This window comes from Mytilus galloprovincialis, chromosome 2 (assembly GCF_965363235.1).
Source record: "Mytilus galloprovincialis chromosome 2, xbMytGall1.hap1.1, whole genome shotgun sequence".
In the NCBI taxonomy this organism is placed as follows: domain Eukaryota; kingdom Metazoa; phylum Mollusca; class Bivalvia; order Mytilida; family Mytilidae; genus Mytilus; species Mytilus galloprovincialis.
The window spans coordinates 82210782-82231043 of NC_134839.1; the positions used below are offsets into that span (position 1 = coordinate 82210782).

General features: G+C 32.3%; 1 protein-coding gene across 1 annotated transcript; it reads left to right on the top strand.

Moving 5' to 3' along the window:
• The first annotated feature begins 633 nt into the window (after nt 1–633).
• Nucleotides 634–18884, top strand: LOC143064593 (MAM and LDL-receptor class A domain-containing protein 1-like). Its single transcript, XM_076237512.1, has 10 exons — nt 634–705; nt 2632–3474; nt 3939–4024; nt 6565–6694; nt 9891–10075; nt 12030–12120; nt 12427–12512; nt 14637–14766; nt 16536–16720; nt 18524–18884. Exons 1-10 carry the CDS (start codon nt 657–659, stop codon nt 18611–18613), a joined length of 1875 nt encoding a protein of 624 aa, XP_076093627.1. The 5' UTR covers nt 634–656; the 3' UTR covers nt 18614–18884.
• Nucleotides 18885–20262: the final 1378 nt, after the last annotated feature.

Sequence of the window (20262 nt, forward strand, 5' to 3'; positions counted from 1 at the left end):
CTATGGCTAAATCCGTTTTTTTGTGTGTTTTTGTTAATTCAATTATGAAAGAGTTTGTGCTATAATTCGTTAAGTTTAACAATTTTTAATGCTAACGCACAACTTTAGCATCGACCTATTGGGCGTTTAATTCTGACTGTTCGCAAACGTAGCAGTAATGATACATTTGTGGCATCATCTGAATAACTATGTTATAAGGAAAATTTACACTAATAAGGGAAAGGAAAACGGTCACCAATTGACCCCTTCCACCTTAGTTATATCCATTTAAAGACGAGTGTATCCACTTTCGAAATAGTTAATTATTTTAAAAGAAACATTGGGACTTTAGACAGCCACATATTATCCGTACGAACATATCTATAAATAATCAATATGTCCTCATAGTGTCTATTGCATCCCCAAAGCTGTGTGTTCCCAAATTTTATAAACAAGTTCTGAGAGGATCAGACCTTGTAACAATCTCTTAGCGATCACAATATGCAAATGCTGTTTAAGATTTTAATGTTGCATATTGTTTGCAGAAATTCTAATTTCTGGATGTATTTAGAGGTTTTGCTATACTTTCTTGTGCTTGAAGACTCGATATCAAAAGCATTTGCCAGAATTATTATTCCTTACAGATTACAATTAACGGGACGATAGGGATTGAGTGGATGGTAGAAATGGCTCTAGATGGAATATTCTTGGTTCCTGGTACCTGTGGTTAGTATGACTTCGTTATAAGAAAAAGGATCCAACTATATTAGGTTCGAGTACACAGTTATTGTCCTTTGATTTTCGTTTTCCACAAATATAGTCCCTAGTGTGGACAGTGTGTTACTTGCCATTTTTTTTATACCCCTTCCAAAGTTATTTTCTCATGTTTTATGTTTCAAATAGCAAGTAGGGGGATGAAATTTCACTTTAAAAAAAAATGGGTCATGCATTTAAAAGTCAAGTAGGGATTTGGTCCAGCTAAAAAGTGTGAAAAAATAGCATTTCGGAAGCTGTCAAAAGATTTCAAGACCCTCAAACATAAAATTGTCCACATTTTGAGTTAGAGCTGATGAAGTTTTCTATAAATTTGATATTATAATTTATCCCATAAGTAGTACAACACCCTTTGAAAATATAATGGAGAAAGCGCAGGTTGGATTTTTTAATTTTCCTTAATTGTCTAAAAGAAATGCACTAAGAAATAACTATGGTCTCGGACCATATCATTTTCAAAGCTAATCTGGAGTATAGGAATCAGGAGAAAAGTGGCATATAACAAACAAAGCTAGAGGGAATGCACAATAACCGAATCTAATTTAACATCATTTGTAATATCTTAGTTGTATTGTAATTAGAGGTAAATAAATAGTAAAGGATATATAGGACTCGACACATTAAAGGCTGGCAAAATTGGTATTATGCCTGGAATGTCATTATCATGTTAATTTACTCGTTTTAGTTTGACCTAGATAATTGTTTCGAGTTATGTATATATATATATGCTTCCGTATTTGCTATGAAAAGCTTCATTATACAAATTGGATATTTGTTAAATATACCTTTAATTAGTTTGTAAGTTTCTTTCTAGTTGATCTACTTCTACAGACTTTGTGGTCCTTTGACATTCTATATGATGTCTTTGAAATGTTTTAACACTTTCTTTAAAACGTTTCAATCTTTAAATTGTTAGTCTAAAAAAATTGTAAACTATTAAAAGACATCTGTAATCCACACTTGTATTTAATATCTCAACTGTATTGGCAACATTTTTTTACCTTTGACATAAAAGTTCAGTCTATACCTTCCGCACAATTGAATGCAATATCTTCATGTTATGTTCCAACATATCCAATCATCGATGTCTGTCGAAAAAGTGGCATTGTACTGCATGTGATATACATTCAGAATGTTAGTTCATGTTAAAAAGAATGTTGTTTTTTTTAAGGAAAATTGATTTTTACCTGCTTTTTTTATATTTGTAGCTCCCTTTAATCGAGGAGCCAGCGTGAGCTTTCGTCAACACTTTTCCTAAATCACCGTTTGTCATCTGTTCAATTTATAAAAAATCATCTCCTCTGAAACTACTGTATCAAATTTAACAAAGATCACTGGGTATTTAGATTCGAAGAAAATGTGTCTGATGACAACGTTTGCAAACAAGCATGGCAAACATGGCTTATAATACAAAAACTGTTCACAATCATGAGATCTACAATATTTTCATACGACTACGTGTAGAGTTGAACAAGAATGATTCCGATTTTTATTTAAAAAGAAAATTGTGAATTCTATCTCAAAAACTATAACTGAAAGGCAGTAACTTCGAATTTTAAAAAAGGACAAGACAAGATCCACGAATAATTCTAAGTGCAATTTTCATTTTGAAAGCTATAAAAGATAGATAGATATTTTAAACAGAAGAAAAGACCAGAAGGACAAAATCTACCAATAAACTAGTATGACCGTAATTGTAAGTGGACAACATACATAAGTTATGGTCTGTGATGGCAATTTTCCTAAAATAGATGCAAAAAAAAGAGGAAATTTTCATTACTTTTGCTTATTTGTGCTTTATTTTTACGTCATTGATCTGATTTTATTTTGAAAAAAATAATATTTCTATTTTCACTTCAATGTATGTGAATTTTACAGCAAGTCCTTTGTCAACACCCGCTCCAACTAAACTAACTACAACAGCTACTTCGACCACAACAACCACTCCGACCACAACAACTACTCCAACAACAACAACTACTCCGACCACAACAACTACTCCGATCACAACTACTACGACTACAACAACTACTCCAACCGCAACAACTACACCGAGCACAACAACTTCTCCAACCACAACAACTACTCCTACCACAACAACTACTCCGACCACAACGACTACTCCGACCACTACTATTCCGACTAGAACAACAACTCCGTCCACAACAACTACTCCAACCACAACAACTACTCCGACCACAACAACCACTCCGACCACTACTACTCCGACTACAACAACAACTCCGGCCATAACAACTACTCCAACCACAACAACCACTCCGACCACAACAACTACTCCGTCCACAACAACTACACCGACCACAACAACTACTCCAACAACAACTACTCCGACCACAACTACTCCGATCACAACTACTACGACTACAACAACTACTCCGACCACAACAACAACAGCGAGCACAACAACTTCTCCGACCACAACAACTACTCCTACCACAACAACTACTCCGACCACAACGACTACTCCGACCACTACTACTCCGACTACAACAACAACTCCGGCCACAACAACTACTCCAACCACAACAACTACTCCGACCACAACAACCACTCCGACCACAACAACTTCTCCGACCACAACAACTACAACGACCACAACAATTTCTCCGACCACAACAACTTCTCCTACCACAACAACTTCATATGGCACAACAACTTCTCCGACCACAACGACAACATGTGTTCCTACATGTGACAAAGGTATAATGAAGTGGCATCGACGGAAATGTGGATGTAGTGTTTTATTATTTTACTTATCATTTTATGATATTCTTGTATGCCTCTTCTCAATCATCTCATGAGACATTTTGAAGGATTTTTCACATATAGTGTATGCATCCTTTTTTTTTCTTTTTCGGAGTATTTTATATTCAGCTAATACTAAGTTAACTAGAATACTTGAATCTTTGCTGGGAGATTATGACTAGTTCGATTTAAAAAAAAGGAATTGTATCAACGAGTTGATCTCATCTGCTTTCTATTTATAATAAATGACTCTGAACTCAATATTTTAAAAGAAGGAAACATTAAAAGCACGGGTCAAAATGTATCTTGTTGATTGAGCTAAGCAATCGGTGTCATATAGTTGATCAAATACTGGGAAGCGGAGGGGTTTCACGAAAAAAAATATACACAGACTGTATGTCTGCCTTTTTTCTCTTCAGTTATTGAATGTGGATTTGAACAAGGACAAACATGTGCATTCAAAAATACTAATGGCGACGACTTCGACTGGACTTTAGAAAAATCCGTAAGTGTTGTTTAGAAGCAAATAATGAATATTTCTCTACGTATAATTTAATTTTTGATGTACTGCGTCTTCTGATTGGGTGACGTTTTTTTGTTGATCAACTCATTGACATAATTTAGTCATGTGACCATAACGTCATCAACTTTTTTTCATGGTTTACTCTGGTTTAAAATGGAATTTAGAATTAAATTATAAGAAATAACTTTAATATTTTATTTGTCTATTCGAAATAACATGAAAAATGTAGAGCACACCTTAATTAACATGCTACGCGGGTTATTCAGTGTGCACCACAGTTTTTATGTTATTTTTTCATAGACAGAAAGATATATTACAGTTATTCCTTTATTATATCACATAGTTCTGCTATTAGATTTGTGATCGTCATAGTGTCATTAATGTACAACAACTGCTAATTTTTACTGAAATTGGACATTCTTAGTTTTTTTTTTAGTTTAAACATATTCATTTATAGTGGATTGGGAAATAAGTTTTGCAACTTATATTTATCCCTTTCCACTTTGCGGGTGCGAGTGCTGCCCTGTAGCGGCATTGGCCTGCTCTTTTTCGAAATCTACAAGGGTGTCTTTAACGTGCAAGAGATATGGCTCTCTCTTAACACGGGTCAATCATTTATCGTCCCCTTCCGACGGACTATCATCGTTTCCTCAAGAAACATACTCGCAAATGGTGTCAAGGGAGCGCCAAAAAGTCAGTCCATGAACTTTTCATCCCAGACGGAAATCGAACCAGGAACATTTGTGTTAGTAGTCCGATGCACTAACCACTACACCACGGCGGCTCATTCTTAGAAAATACAAATTCAGGGATTAATTGAATATAATACAATAACATCATCGGCTCATGTTATAAAAAGTGATAAGAATCCTACATAAAAGAGTTTCAATGAGACTTATCTTTTGGTAAGTATTTTTTATGGCCCCGGTTGTCGGTGCCATATAGTTTTACCCTTGTAATTTCGAAATTCCGTAATTCAGTCATTCCGTCATTCCGCAACAAACCAATATACGGAGTTTTTTTCTAAACGCCTTCAGATATTGGGATGATTTTTGGTTAGTGAGTTAACCATGATGAGTTACAGATCAAGTTTAAGTTTCGTTCCGCTCCGCTAATTTTTGCCGAAATAACGGCCTATGGACTTGTCAAATTATTGAAAATCACGGTTAAACGGACTTTTTTTGTTAAACGCTTTCAGATATTGGAATGACTTTTGGCATATGAGTTAACCAAGATGTGTTACAGACCAAGTTTAAGTTTTGTTACGCTCGGCTACTTTTTGCCGAAATTACGGGCTAAGGACTTTGTTAAATTGTTGAAAATCATAGTTATACGGACTTTTTTCTAAACGCTTTCAGATATTGGGCTAATTTTTTATATGTGAGTTACTCATGATGAGTTACAGATCAAGTTTAAGTTTTATTCCACTCTGCTAACTTTTGTCGAAAATTACAGGCTTTGGACTATGTTAAATTTTTGAAAATCACAGTTATACGAACTTTTTTTCTATACGCCTCCAGATTTCGAGCTGATTTTTGATATGTGAGACCACCATCATGTTTGTGTCCACATGTGTTATTGAAAATGCAGATTTTCCAACTTTTTGAGACGGGGCCATTCGTGTCGCTTTGACACATCTAGTTTATTATTTTTCTTTTAAAAGAAATAACGTCCTTTCTCAGATTACGGTTAATAAGAATAGTCGAAAATATACGGTATTAATCATGACGACGAGGCAGCAATCCAACGAAACAACAAACAAATAAAAAAATATACATTTGAACTAAAATTGTTAAATGTGTAAATTTGAGTTGATATTAAAAAAGTTGGTAAGTTTGATTATGATGTTAAAAAAAGAAATCGTTAAAACATTTTTCAGCAAGTCCAAATTCATATTAAAAAAATTAACAATCATGTTTTTTGTCTCATGCACGTACTCTCTGTCTCAATCCAATTGTCAGCTATAGCTTAATATTCTTTTATAAGACAACTTATTGTCGTGTACAGCTTATGACATACATTGAAAACACAACTAAACTCTCAATATGAGACGTAATATCGAATTGTGCTAATAAGTTGGTATCGAAATCAGATAATACAGAAAGTATTGCTATTAAGCAATCACTGAAATACCTTCTTGTGTCGAACACAAGTATTTTGTTATAGCAATCAATGAAATGTTTTCTTGTAACGAACAAAGTATTGTGGTATAGTACTCACTAAAATATTTTCTTTTCGAACAAAGAATTGTGGTATAGTAATCAATGAAATGTTTTCATATGACGAACAAAGTATTGTGGTATAGTACTCACTAAAATATTTTCTTTTCGAGCAAAGTAGTGTGGTATAGTAATCAATAAAATGTTTTCTTATGACGAACAGAGTTTCGTATTATATCAGTCGCTGAAATGTATTCTTGTGTTGTACAAATAATCGTGTGACGACACATCAAAGAGGGAACTATAAAACATGACAACAAACACAATTTTATTTTTCATATTATAAATGTCATTGCAATACAGGGATCAACATCTACCACAAACACTGGTCCTTCGGCTGCACACAGTGGTAACCAATATGCCTATATTGAGGTAAATGGTCAAGGACAGGGATTTGTGGCCTTTTTGAGCTCAAAGAATACTAACCTGTTCTGTAAGTATTAAAGACATTCACTTATATATGTTAAAACCTTACTATATCTTAACAACGTGTTTTATTGTTTCTGCATTTGTTTTCGTTCTATTATTAATATTACTTGTACTGTTGGATTGTTTTATGTGATATCCATTTAACGTGGCTCGGTACTTATACATCTCGTCAAAGTGTTTGTATTGTCTTTTATTTTTTGCTGGTGTGATTTATATATGCGACGTTTTGTATTTTTTTGGTTCTTATAACGTGACTCTGTACTTTAAAAGATCCCGTTAGTATGATATTGTTCTATTTCATGTCATTTTGAGATATTTCTATTAAGAATTACTAAATACATTGAACCACAAACGTCAAAATCCTTCAATCAAGTTGTGGAATTAAGTATTTGTGGATTCTTATAAATTCTATATAATCTTTGGACTCGGTCCGGAAATCAGTTATTCCTTCAAATTTTTCCTACCAGAGTAAACTTTAAATACACATTCATTTGTCCGTTTGTAAAGTTTCACTGAGATTGTGTGGGCTTATTATTTTATGCACTGACCTTGAATAAAACGTTATCGTTGACACTGGACTTCGAACATTGCTATCAAGAATCAAATGTTAGAGGGAGAAACTGATTCATTTTGATTGGACTGTCAGTGTTAGAAAATATTGGGACTATATATGTTAGAAATATTTTTCCCAAAGTGATTATTCTGATTATTATATAAATAAACTAGCAATTTTCAATAAATCCATCAATATATTATAGAAAATGTACAAAAAATATAAGAACTTCATCTCAATCAAATGTTTGTCCCAAATAAATGCACTATTTTAAATCTCGGTCTATTTTTGAAATTTCCTAACATTGCCTATGTGAAATTTTAAAACTGTTTGTATGTACATTGAACGACAAATCTATGTGACGTATAACATTTTCTGACGTCAGACACGCAAATCAATGAATGTGTTTGTAGATAGTAGTTTTTGTGTTCAGTTAAATTGTTTCTTTGATAATTGTTACACGATGATGACTGCTGTACCCATATTTTGACCATTTTATTTATTGTGTCTGTTTAGTTCACGCTTCATTGTAAATATAACGGACTTTGATGAGACTGTCATCAAAGTGAGAAGGTTAACGCTATAAACCAGGTTTAATCTACCATTTTCTACATTTGAAAATGCCTGTTACCAAGTCAGGGATATGACAGATCTTGTCCATTCGTTTTTGATGTGTTTTGTTATTTGATTTTGCCATGTGATTATGAACTTTCCGAATTGATTTTCCTTTAAGTTCAGTATTTTTGTGATTTTACTTTTTACATTAAATTACGTAAGTATTTTTGTTATTAGTTTCAACTGCACTATTGTTTTCTTGTAACTAGCTTTCATGTTGTCTTTAGTGTCGTGTGAAGACAATATAATCCATCCTTGTGCTTCAGGTTTATGCTCCAATAATATGGAAGATAATTGAGTGTATCGGAGCGATAGGATTTTTTTCGCTGTGTTGAAGACCCATTGATGGCCTACGTCCATTATTTGCTCTTCGGTCGTGTTGTTGTCACTTTAACATATTCCCAATTTTCATTCTCAATATCATTTATATGAAGCTGTCGATTTAAAATTATTAGATACTCTATCTCTTTATTTTCGATGCAGTTGGAATTTTTTCGATTTTTCAACTTTGACCCTAATGTGGCTTATCTATTGTAACAGCATGATTGTCATCTGCTATCTGTTCTGTGATTTTACACGTCATTTTGGAGCCCCTTTATAGCTTGCTGTTCGGTGTGAGCTAAGGCTCCGTGTTGAAGACCGTACTTTGACCTATAATGGTTTACTTTTACAAATTGGGATTTGAAAGATAGTTGTTTCATTGGCATTCATACCTCATCTTATTATGTCTATTATAATAAAACGTTTCAACAAAAATAAGCCACTGGTGAACAAGAAAACAAATTGATTTTATAATGTACAATAGTTTTATCCCCTGGGAATTTTACCTGTAAGCATGAAATATAGACGACCAAAAAAACTATGTTGGAAATAAGTGAAAAATCTTTATAAGTAATTAAGATATATCATCAATGAAATTAGTATCCACGGTGTATCCTTATGAAAAATTATGTTCCGAAAGATTTCCTAAACTTTAATCTACGAAAAAAAAATGGTTGTAGAAACATGCACACTTAACAACATGTAAAATAGGTCAATAGAACACTTATCATTATTAAAAATACACCTGTACGTCATTAGTGTTCCTGTCAATGGTGAGACTACTTTGATAAAGTAATATCATTGACCAGTTTAGTACCACCATTGAATATATCATGACAATATGCTAGTGTTGTATGTTTTTTTTTATAGGTTAAACAACTGATATATCATATTATATATAAAATGCAATATTTCTTTTAACACTTTAACGTATTACCTATACCAATGTTTCACACAAACTCGTGCATGCTGGTAACAGCAATGATACTATTTAGTAACACTATTGATATTTTTATTTATTAATATTATTTTATATAATTTGGGACTTTGTTTTTTTTATTTTTATGCTGCTTAGTGTTCTTTGTTTCATGTTAGTACTTTATTTAAATCATAATTGAACGGTGTTGTCAATGGTAATACTTTGTGCCATTGTAATTACTGAAGAGATAGAGGTTTTACTATATAAAAATGCCATTATCTTTATGTTTTATTAACAATTGACATTTGTTTATCCCGTATAGGAAAGACAAGCCATTGTCTGTCTTATCATTTTGTCTTACACATTTTACATGTATTCAGTTTTAATGTATACTTTAATATTACCAACAACCATAATTAGGACAGTTATGAGTTTTGCAACAATTCATTCTGATTTTTTTGTTAAATATAATGCATACCTATAGAAATGACTAGTTTTTTAAAACTTTTAAACAACAAATTGAAACGTTGTAGTCAATCAGCACATAATATGCAGATGAGCATATTCACAAGAAATTAGAACCATTTGAACCTTTTAGAAGTTGAGTGTCTTCGAACTTAATAATATGGTGAGATTTTGTTTTCCCAGTGACAATGTATGGGCGTAGGATATGTCAGTTATTCTCAAAGGGTTCTTTAATTTCCCTGTTCATTTGTATAAACTTCATATTTCAATTGTTTTGATAATGAATTACATATCTCACTTGTCAAATGATTATGGTGATCATTTCAGCCTCTTCGTATTGCCTCAGATTTTATTATCACATGTATGGTCAAGATATCGGATATCTAGCAGTGTACTCACAAACAAACAACTCGGGCTATTGGTCCAATCCTTGGACTCGGTCTGGAAATCACGGAAATCAATGGATAGAAGCTAGTGTGGATATTACTGGTAATATACATTCAGGCATTGTTGTAAGTATATAACCAGGATACATGTATCAGTTCTTCCTGTAATTTTTTCCTACCAGAGTAAACTTTAAAGACACATTCATTTGTCCGTTTGTAAAGTTTCACTGAGATTGTGTGGGCTTATTATTTTATGCAATGACCTTGAATAAAACGTTATCGTTGACACTGGACTTCGAACATTGCTATCAAGAATCAAATGTTAGAGGGAGAAACTGATTCATTTTGATTGGACTGTCAGTGTTAGAAAATATTGGGACTATAAATGCTAGAAATATTTTTCCCAAAGTGATTATTCTGATTGTAATATAAATAAACTATCAATTTTCAATAACTCCATCATTATATTATAGAAAATGTACTAAAAATAATAGAACTTCATCTCAATCAAATGTTTGTCCCAAATTAATGCAAAATCACCTAGTCGGTTCTTAGTAGTAAGGCTCTATTTATATTGCATATCGATGGCATCATAATGATTGTAACTTGTGGCACTGCCGTTGTTCGTTGTTATTTGATATTAATTGGTTTGTTCCTTCTGTATCTTATTTGCAGCAATGGACATTTGAGCGAAATGAAAGAATATTTGAGAAATTAAAAAAAGAATTCGAGTGTCAAAGTATCGAATATCTAAGAGAAAATACAAAATAAGCATAGGACATTTTAACGAGAGAAAAAAATAAGAATGATGAAGGAGTACCTCTTCTGTTCTATATATTTAATCTGTAATCCTTGCTCACCACGGGAGGTGGAAGTAGAATCTCAACCAGGATATAGTTTACAAAGAGTTGATGACGCACACAATTCAAAACATCTTTATAATACACTGTCATAAAACATAAAACTCGTCAATGGCAATATTTTAAAGTCAGTTCGGGCTTGGAATTTATTTCTAAGGCTTCTGACATAGAAATCCCTCCTGACGGAAGATTCAGGTTCTAAGTAGGGAATACGTTTGCTGAACAGACGGACAAGCAGCTGCAAGATTTTTCATGTGATGACTTTCTTACCGTTCACACATTGATCTTAAATGAGCTGTTATATGTTGTTTCGTATACCACAATGAATGTTAAGTTCTATGTTGTAGATTTCCACGTTTGTTTATCAGAATTTGTATTATCTGGTCTTTGATTGATTAGAACATGACAATTTCCATGCATTAGCTTCAGAGTTATCACACCAATGAATTTCGAATTTGGATATGTTGTATCTGGTAACAAAATGAAGGTCATTAACGGGGTTGACCATTTTTACTTCAATTGTTAAGGAGTTACGGCCCTTAAAAGTTTTAATAGTGACACCAATGATATAAACTGTCTATACACTTTCGTTGATGACACACCTGTCCTTTATAATAGAGTGAATGTATGAAAGACGACATTTTCTGTAACACGATTTATCCTTGACGCATGCAACAAAATTAAGTGTATGCATAGCAAAACATCAAGAGATAAATAAAAAAAAAATACAAAACTCCAAGGAAACATCAAAACGGAAACTCTCTTGTCAAAAGCTCAAACAGTTACTCATCAATCGAAGTTAAGAGTAACTTTTATATTCTTTACTTGGTAAAATATGGTTACTCTCTTGATGTAGCCATGTATTGAAACAAACATTACTAAACTATTTTAACGTAGGATACATACAATTGGACTCTTCAATGTTAAATTTGTGTCAATTAAAACAATGTTAAATTGTGAATTTGTCATAATTCTATAATTTTTCAAATCAAGTACGCAATTACATTTCATACTAATCAGAATGTAAAATATCAATTACAATTAGCGACTAACTGAAACATTCAAAACACGTGAATGAATTATGTGTGCGAAAAAAAAATTAGATAACATAAAATGTATTTCAACTTATTAAAAAAAAATATAAAGTGTGAATGACAATTATTTTTAAATACTTGTAAACCTAAACAAAAGAATATTTTCTACATTAATATTTTTTTCAGATTGATATCGAGGCTTCGAAAGGAAAAGCTGGTAATAACGGTGATATTGCAATTGATAATATAAGATTGTGTACCGGTTCTTGTACTCCAGGTATATTTATATTCAGCTAATACATAGTTATTTGGAATACATGAATCTTTGCAAGGTTATTATGGCTAGTTCGATTTAAAAGAAAAAGGAATCGTAGCAACGATTTGATCTTATTTGCTTTCTATTCATAAAAATTGACTCTGAACTCAATATTTCAAAAGAAGGAAATAATAAAAGCGCGGGTCAAAATGTAATTTGTTGATTGAGATAAGCATTCGGTGTCAAACAGTTGATCAAATACTGGGGAGGGGAGGGGTTTCACATAAAAAAAAATATAGACTTTATGTCTGACTTTATTATCTTCAGTCATTGAATGCGGATTTGAACAAGGACAAACATGTGCATTGGAAAATACTAATGGCGACGACTTCGACTGGACTTTATATAAATCCGTAAGTTTTGTTTAGAAGCAAATGAAAAATGAATATTTCTCTACATATAATTTAATTGTTTATGTAATGCGTCTTCTGATTGGATGGCGTTGTTTTGTTTATCAACTCCTAGACATAATTTTTTCATGTGACCATGACGTCATCAACGTTTTTTCATTGTTTACTCTGGTTTGAAATGGAATTAAGAATTAAATTATAAGAAATTACTTTATATTTTATTTGTCTATTTGAAGTAACATAAAAACTGTGGTGCACACCTTAATTAACATGCTACGGGTTATGCATCATATTTTTAGCTCACCTGGCCCGAAGGGCCAAGTGAGCTTTTCTCATCACGTTGCGTCCGGCGTCCGTCGTCGTCGTCCGTCGACGTTAACTTTTACAAAAATTTCTCCTCTGAAACTACTGGGCCAAATTAAACCAAACTTGGCCACAATCATCTAGTTTAAAAAATATGTCCGGTGACCCTGCCAACCATCCAAGATGACCGCCATGGCTAAAGATTGAACATAGGTGTAAAAAGTAGATTTTGGCTTATAACTCTGAAACGAAAGCATTTACAGCAAATCTGACATGGGGCAAAATTGTTATCAAGTCAATATCTATCTGCCCTGAAATTTTCATATGAATTGGACAACTAGTTGTTGGGTTACTGCCCCTGAATTGGTAATTTTAAGGAAATTTTGCCGTTATTGGTTATTATCTTGAATACTATTATAGATAGAGATAAACTGTAAACAGCAATAATGTTATGCAAAGTAAGATCTACAAATAATTCAACATGACCAAAATGGTCAGTTGACCCCTGAAGGAGTTATTGCTCTTTATAGTCAATTTTTAACAATTTTTATTAATTTGGTATTTTTTGGTAAATTTTTACAAATTATTGTCCTCTGTAACAGAAGGGCCAAGTTTATTACAGATAGAGAAAACTGTAAGTGGCAAGAATGGTGAGTAAAGTAAGATCTACAAACACATCACCATCACCACAACACAATTTTGTCATGAATCCATTTGTGTAATTTGTTTAATATGCACATATACCAAGGTGAGCGACAAAGGATCTTAAGAGCCTCTAGTTATGTTATTTCTTCATAGACAGAAAGAAATATTACAGTTATTCCTTAATCATATCACAAAGTTTTGATATTTTGATTAGATTTGTGATTGTCGTTGTGTCATTTATGTGCAACAACTACTAATTTTTACTGAAATTGGATATTCTTCGAAAATATAAATCCAGGGATTAATTGATAATACTACAATAACATCATCGGCTTCTGATATTCTTGTTTAACATGATATAAAAAGTTATAAGAATTCTACATAAAAAAGATTCAATTAGACTTATCTTGTTGGTATGAAAAAAAATCCCTCTTTTGGTATGTTTTTTTTTTATTTTAAAAGAAATAACGTCCTGTCTCAGAATACGGTTAATACGAACAGTCGAAAATATACGGTGTTAATCATGGCGATGAGGTAGCAATCCAACGAAACAACAAACTAATAAAAAACTATACATTTGAACTACAAATTCTAAATGTGTAAATTTGAGTTGATATTAAAAAAAAGTTGGTAAGTTTGATTATATGTTTAAAAAAAGAAATCGTTAAAACATTTTCAAATTCATATTAAAAAAATTAGCAATCATGATTTTTTCTCATGCACGTCCTCTCTGTCTCAATCCCATTGCCAGCTATAGCTTAATATTCTATTTTAAGACAACTTATTGTCTTGTACACTAATGGCATACATTGAAAACACAACTAAATTCTCAATATGAGACGTAATTTCGAATTGTGCTAACAAGTTGGTATCGAAATCAGACAATACAGAAAGTATTGCTATTAAGCAATCACTGAAATACCTTCTTGTGTCGAACACAAGTATTGATATATAGTAAGCACTGAAATGTTTTCTTGTTACGAACTAAGTATTGTGGTATAGTAATCAATGATTATTTTTCTTATGACGAACAAACTATTGTATTATATCAGCCGCTGAAATGTATCATTGTGTTGAACAAATAACCGTGTGAACGACACACCAAAGAGGGGACTGTAAAACATGACAACAAACAAACACAATTTTATTTTTCATATTATAAATGTCATTGCAATACAGGGATCAACATCTACCACAAACACTGGTCCTTCGGCTGCACACAGTGGTAACCAATATGCCTATATTGAGGTAGATGGTCAAGGAGAGGACTTTGTGGCCTTTTTGAGCTCAAAGAATACTAACCTGTTCTGTAAGTATTAAAAACATTCACTTATATATGTTAAAACTTTACATTAAATTACGTAAGTATTTTTGTTATTAGTATTCAACTGTACTATTGTTTTCTTATAACTAGCTTTTATGTTGTCTTTTGTGTCGTGTGAAGACAAGATAATGCATCCTCTTGCTTCAGGTGTATGCTCTTATAATATGCAAGATAATGGAGTGTATCGGAGCGATATGATTTTTTCGCTGTGTTGAAGACAATTGGTGACCTACGTCCATTGTCTGCGTTTCGGTCGTGTTGTTGTCACTTTGACATATTCCCAATTTCCATTCTCAATATCATTTATATACAGCTGTCGATTTAAAATTATCAGATACTCTATCTCTTTATTTCCGATGCAGTTGGAATTTTTTCGATTTTTCCCCTTTGACCCTTATGTTGCTTATCTATTGTAACAGCATGATCGTCATCTGCTATCTGTTCTGTGATTTTACATGTCATTTTGGAGCCCCTTTATAGCTTGCTGTTCGGTGTGAACTAATGCTCCGTGTTGAAAACCGTACTTTGACCTAAAATGGTTTAATTTTACAAATTGTTACTTGAAAGAGAGTTGTCTCATTGGCATTCATATCTCATCTTCTTATATCTATTATAATAACACCTTTCAACAAAAAGAAGCCACTGGTGAACCAGAAAACAAATTGATTTTAGTATGTTTCATTGTTTCTCCCCTGACAATTTTACCTGTAAGCATGTAATATAGACGACCAAAAAAAACTATGTTGGAAAGAAGTTAAAAATCTCTATAAGTAATTCAGCTATATCATAAATGAAATTAGTGTTCATGGTGTATCCTTATAAAAAATCATTTTCCGAAAGATTTCCTAAACTTTGATTTATTAAAAGATATTGGTTGTAGAAACATGAACAATGAACAACATATAAAATAGGTAAATAGAGCACTTATCATAATCAAAAATACACCTGTACGTCATTAGTGTTACTGTCAATGGTGAGACTACTTTGATAAAGTAATATCATTGACCAGTTTAGTACCACCATTAAATATATCATGACAATAAGCTAGTTTTGTGTGGGTTTTTGTTTATGTTAAACAACTGATATATCATATTATTTATAAAATACAACACTTATTTTAACAATGTTTCAATACTTTAATGTATTACCTATACCAATGTTTCACACAAACGCGTGCATGCTGGTAACAGCAATGACACTATTTAGTAACACTATTGATATTTTTATTTATCAATATTATGTTATATAATTTGGGAGTTTGCTTTTTATTTTTATTTTGCTTTGTGTTCTTTGTTTCAAGGAAGATAAGTCATTATCTAGTCATTGTTTCTTACACATTTTACATGTTTTCAGTTTTAATATATACTTTAATATTACCAACAGCCACAATTAGGACAGTTATGTTTTTTGCAACAGTTCATTCTGATTTTTTTTGTCAAGTATAATGCATACCTATAGAAATGACTAGTTATTTAAAACTTTCAAACAACAAATTGAAACGTTGTAGTCAATCAGCACATGATATGCAGATAAGCATATTCACAAGAAATTTGTACCAGTTGAACCTTTAAAAGTTGTGTATCTTTGGACTTAAGAATATGGTGAGAATTTGTTTTCCCAGTGACAATGGATATGTCAGTTATTCTCAAAGGGTTCTTTAATTTCCCTGTTCATTTGTATAAACTTCATATTTCAATTGTTTTGATAATGAATTACATATCTCACTTGTCGAATAATTATTGTGTTTATTTCAGCCTCTTCGTATTGCCTCAGATTTTATTATCACATGTATGGCCAACATATCGGAAATCTAGCAGTGTACTCACAAACAAGAAACTCGGGCTATTGGTCCAAACGTTGGACTCGGTCCGGAAATCAAGGAAATCAATGGATAAAAGCTAGTGTGGATATTACTGGTAATATAACGTCAGGCATTGTTGTAAGTATATAATCAGAATATCAGTTCTTCCTTCAAATTTTTCCTACCAGCGTAAACTTTAAATACACATTCATTGTCCGTTTGTAAAGTTTCACTGAGATTGTGTGGGCTTATCATTTTATTCACTGACCCTGAATAAACCGTTATCGTTGACACTGGACATCGAACATTGCTATCAAGAATCAAATGTTAGAGGGAGAAACTGATTCATTTTGATTGGACTGTCAGTGTTAGAAAATATTGGGACAATATATGCTAGAAACATTTTTCCCAAAGTGATTATTCTGATTCTAATATAAATCAACTAGCAATTTTCAATAACTTCATCAGTATATTATAGAAAAAGTAGTAAAAATATTAGAACTTCATCTCAATCCAATGTTTGTCCCAAATAAATGCACAATCACCCAGTCGGTTCTTAGTAGTGAGACTCTATATATATTGCATATCAATGGTATCATAATGATTGTAACTTGTGGCACTGCCGTTGTTTGTTGTTATTTGATATCAATTGGTTTGTGCCTTTTGTATCTTATTTGAGCGAAATGAAAGAATTTGAGAAATTAAAAAAAGAGTTCGAGTTTCAAAGTATCGACTATCTAAGAGAAAATACAAAATAAGCATAGGAAACTTTAACGAGAAAAAAATAAGAATGATGAAGTAGTTCCTCTTCTGTTCTATATATTTAATCTGTAATCCTTGCTCACCACGTGAGGTGGAAGAAGAATCTCAACCAGGATATAGTTTACAAAGAGTTGATAAAGCTCGAAATTCAAAACATCTTTATATTACACTGCCATAAAACATAAATCTCGTCAATGACATTATTTCAAAGCCAGTTCAGGCCTGAAATTTATTTCTAAGGCTTCTGACATAGAAATCCTGTTTGTTGTTTCGTATACCACAATGAATGTCAAGTTCTATGTTAATGATTTCCACGTTTGTTTGTCCGAATGTGTATAATAGGGTCTTTGATTGATTAGATAATGGCAATTTCCATACTAAGCTTCAGAGTGATCACACCAATGAATTTCGAATTTGGATATGTTGTAGCTGGTAACAAAGCGATGGTCATTAACGGGGTTGACCATTTTTACTTCAGTTGTTTAAGGAGTTATGGCCCTTAAAAGTTTTATTTGTACATAAATATAAACTTTCTATATACTTTCGTTGATGTCACGTTTGCCCTTTATAATAGAGTGAATGTATGAAAGACGACATTTTGTGTAACACGATTTATCCTTGACGCATTCAACAAAATTAAGTGTATGAATAGCAAGACATCAAGAGATAAATAAAAAAATACCAAACTCCGAGGAAACATTAAAACGAAAACGCTCTTGTCAAAAGCTCAAACAGTTACTCATCAAACGAAATTAAGAGTAACTGTTATATTCTTTACTTGGTAAAATATGGTTACTCTCTTGATGTAGCCATGTATTGGAACAAACATTACTAAACGATTCTATCGTATGATACATACAATTGGACTCTTCAATGTTAAATTTGTGTCAATTAAAACAATTTTAAATTGTGAATTTGTCATAATTCTATAATTTTCCAAATAAAGTACGCACATACATTTTAAACTAATCAGAATGTAAAATTTAGCGACTAACTGAAACATTAAAAACACGCGAATGAATTTTTTGTGCGAAAAAAAAATAGCTAACATAAAATGTATTTCAACTTATTCAACTTATTCAAAAGAACATAAAGTGTGAATGACAATTATTTTTAAATACTTGTAAACCTAAACAAAATTCTCGAAATAATATTTTCTACATTGATATTTCTTTTCAGTTTGATATCGAGGCTACGAAGGGAAAAGCTGGTAATAACGGTGATATTGCAATTGATGATATAACATTGTGTACCGGTTCATGTAATTAGCTTGTAACACTTCTCGATATTGTGTGAACTGAAAATTCACGCTATTATAATTAATATCTGTTCTAGAAATGTACCCGATAGTCCAGTTTTTATTGCTCGAAATTCTCCTTTTAATTCTGTTTTTTTTTTTCTTTTTTTCTATCACATTATGTGTGCAACAAACAGTGTTTTCAGTTTTAAATGACAGTTTTCTTCGTGCATCTATATTTTAGAAACGAATATCTTATTAAGTGTATTAAAAACAATTAAAAAAAAATTTGCATTCAACAAATGTTTTCTTTGTGTAAAATAATCTTATTGTAACATGCCACAATTTGCTACACAGTGAACATTTCACTGTGACTCAGCGACTTTAAACATATCATATCACAAGAGTGTATTTCGTCCCTCAGAGACCTTCTGAGACACGTCGAATAGCAATTCGATGCGAATTCACACTCTGCTAACAGTCAATTTGAGGAAAATGGTCACGTTCGGTACTTTGCACATACGACTAGATGGTAAACCATAACATAAGACGTGGTAAAACTGTCGTTAGTTAGAATAAACACTGACACATCGTATAGATCAACAAATTCGTGTGGTGTCTATAAAGTTACGAAGTATCATTTTTCAACTTTACTCTTTATAAATAAAGTAGTATATCATGTACAAAAGTCATAAATCGATTGAGAAAGAACAAATATGGGTTAAAACTCAAACTGAGGGAATCACATCAGAAACACTGAAGTGCAACAAAAACAAACGCCAACATACATAAAAAGGGACTATTTGACAACAACTGCCATATTTCTGACTTGGTGCAGGACATTTTGAGAAAAAATGTGGATACAATTTAGTTGGATGGTTAGAAAAACCTGTTGCTTATATGGAAATGTAAACAATATTTGATAAATAGACACTACTATAAAAGAGAGACGAAAGATACCAGAGGGACAGTCAAACTCATAAATCGAAAATAAACTGACAACGCCGTGGCTAAAAATGAAAAGGACAAACAGACAAACAATAGAACACATGACACAACATAGAAAACTAAAGATTAAACAACACAAACCCCACCAATATCCATGGGTGCTCTCAGGTGGTAGGTTACATTTATGGAAGGGGAAGGGGATTGTAGTTACGACGTAAGGAACATACATATTTGAAATCATTTGTGAAACGGTTATTCCATAACGGTCAACCAACTCGTGATGGTGTCCATATTTACGAAGAGATGATTACAACTTCACCATTTGGAACTCTTGATTTAATAGCTTCCTTGTAAGCAACAACCCTCTATCAAGAAAATCATGATAGAAAATGCAAGCACGGGAATATCATATCAATTGGGAGATATATACCCCGTATGCAGGTGCTGCTTGAATGTTGCTACTTAGAAATGGAAAGTTCACAATTGGAAAGCTGAAATCATCTCTTTTGTCGAAAAGTTCTGTTTTCAATCGACCCTCATTGTCAATTTCTAGATGTAAGTCAAGATATGGGGCCAACTTAACTGTATATGTTGTATCCTTTATCTCTAGTTCAATGGGATAGTAATACTATAAACGTACATGACAGGAATACTATACAAACAAACGCAAGAGTGCCAAGCACAGAGAAACGCATAAACAATAAATAAAATAGTACAATAATATCATATAAAC

Bases quoted from the DNA above. Each gene is read 5' to 3' on its own strand.
- LOC143064593 (XM_076237512.1), top strand. From the start codon at position 657: ATGGTAGAAATGGCTCTAGATGGAATATTCTTGGTTCCTGGTACCTGT. The intron at 3,475-3,938 runs GTATAATGAAGT...TTTTCTCTTCAG, and splicing joins TGTTCCTACATGTGACAAAG to TTATTGAATGTGGATTTGAA. The intron at 10,076-12,029 runs GTAAGTATATAA...TATTTTTTTCAG, and splicing joins ATATACATTCAGGCATTGTT to ATTGATATCGAGGCTTCGAA.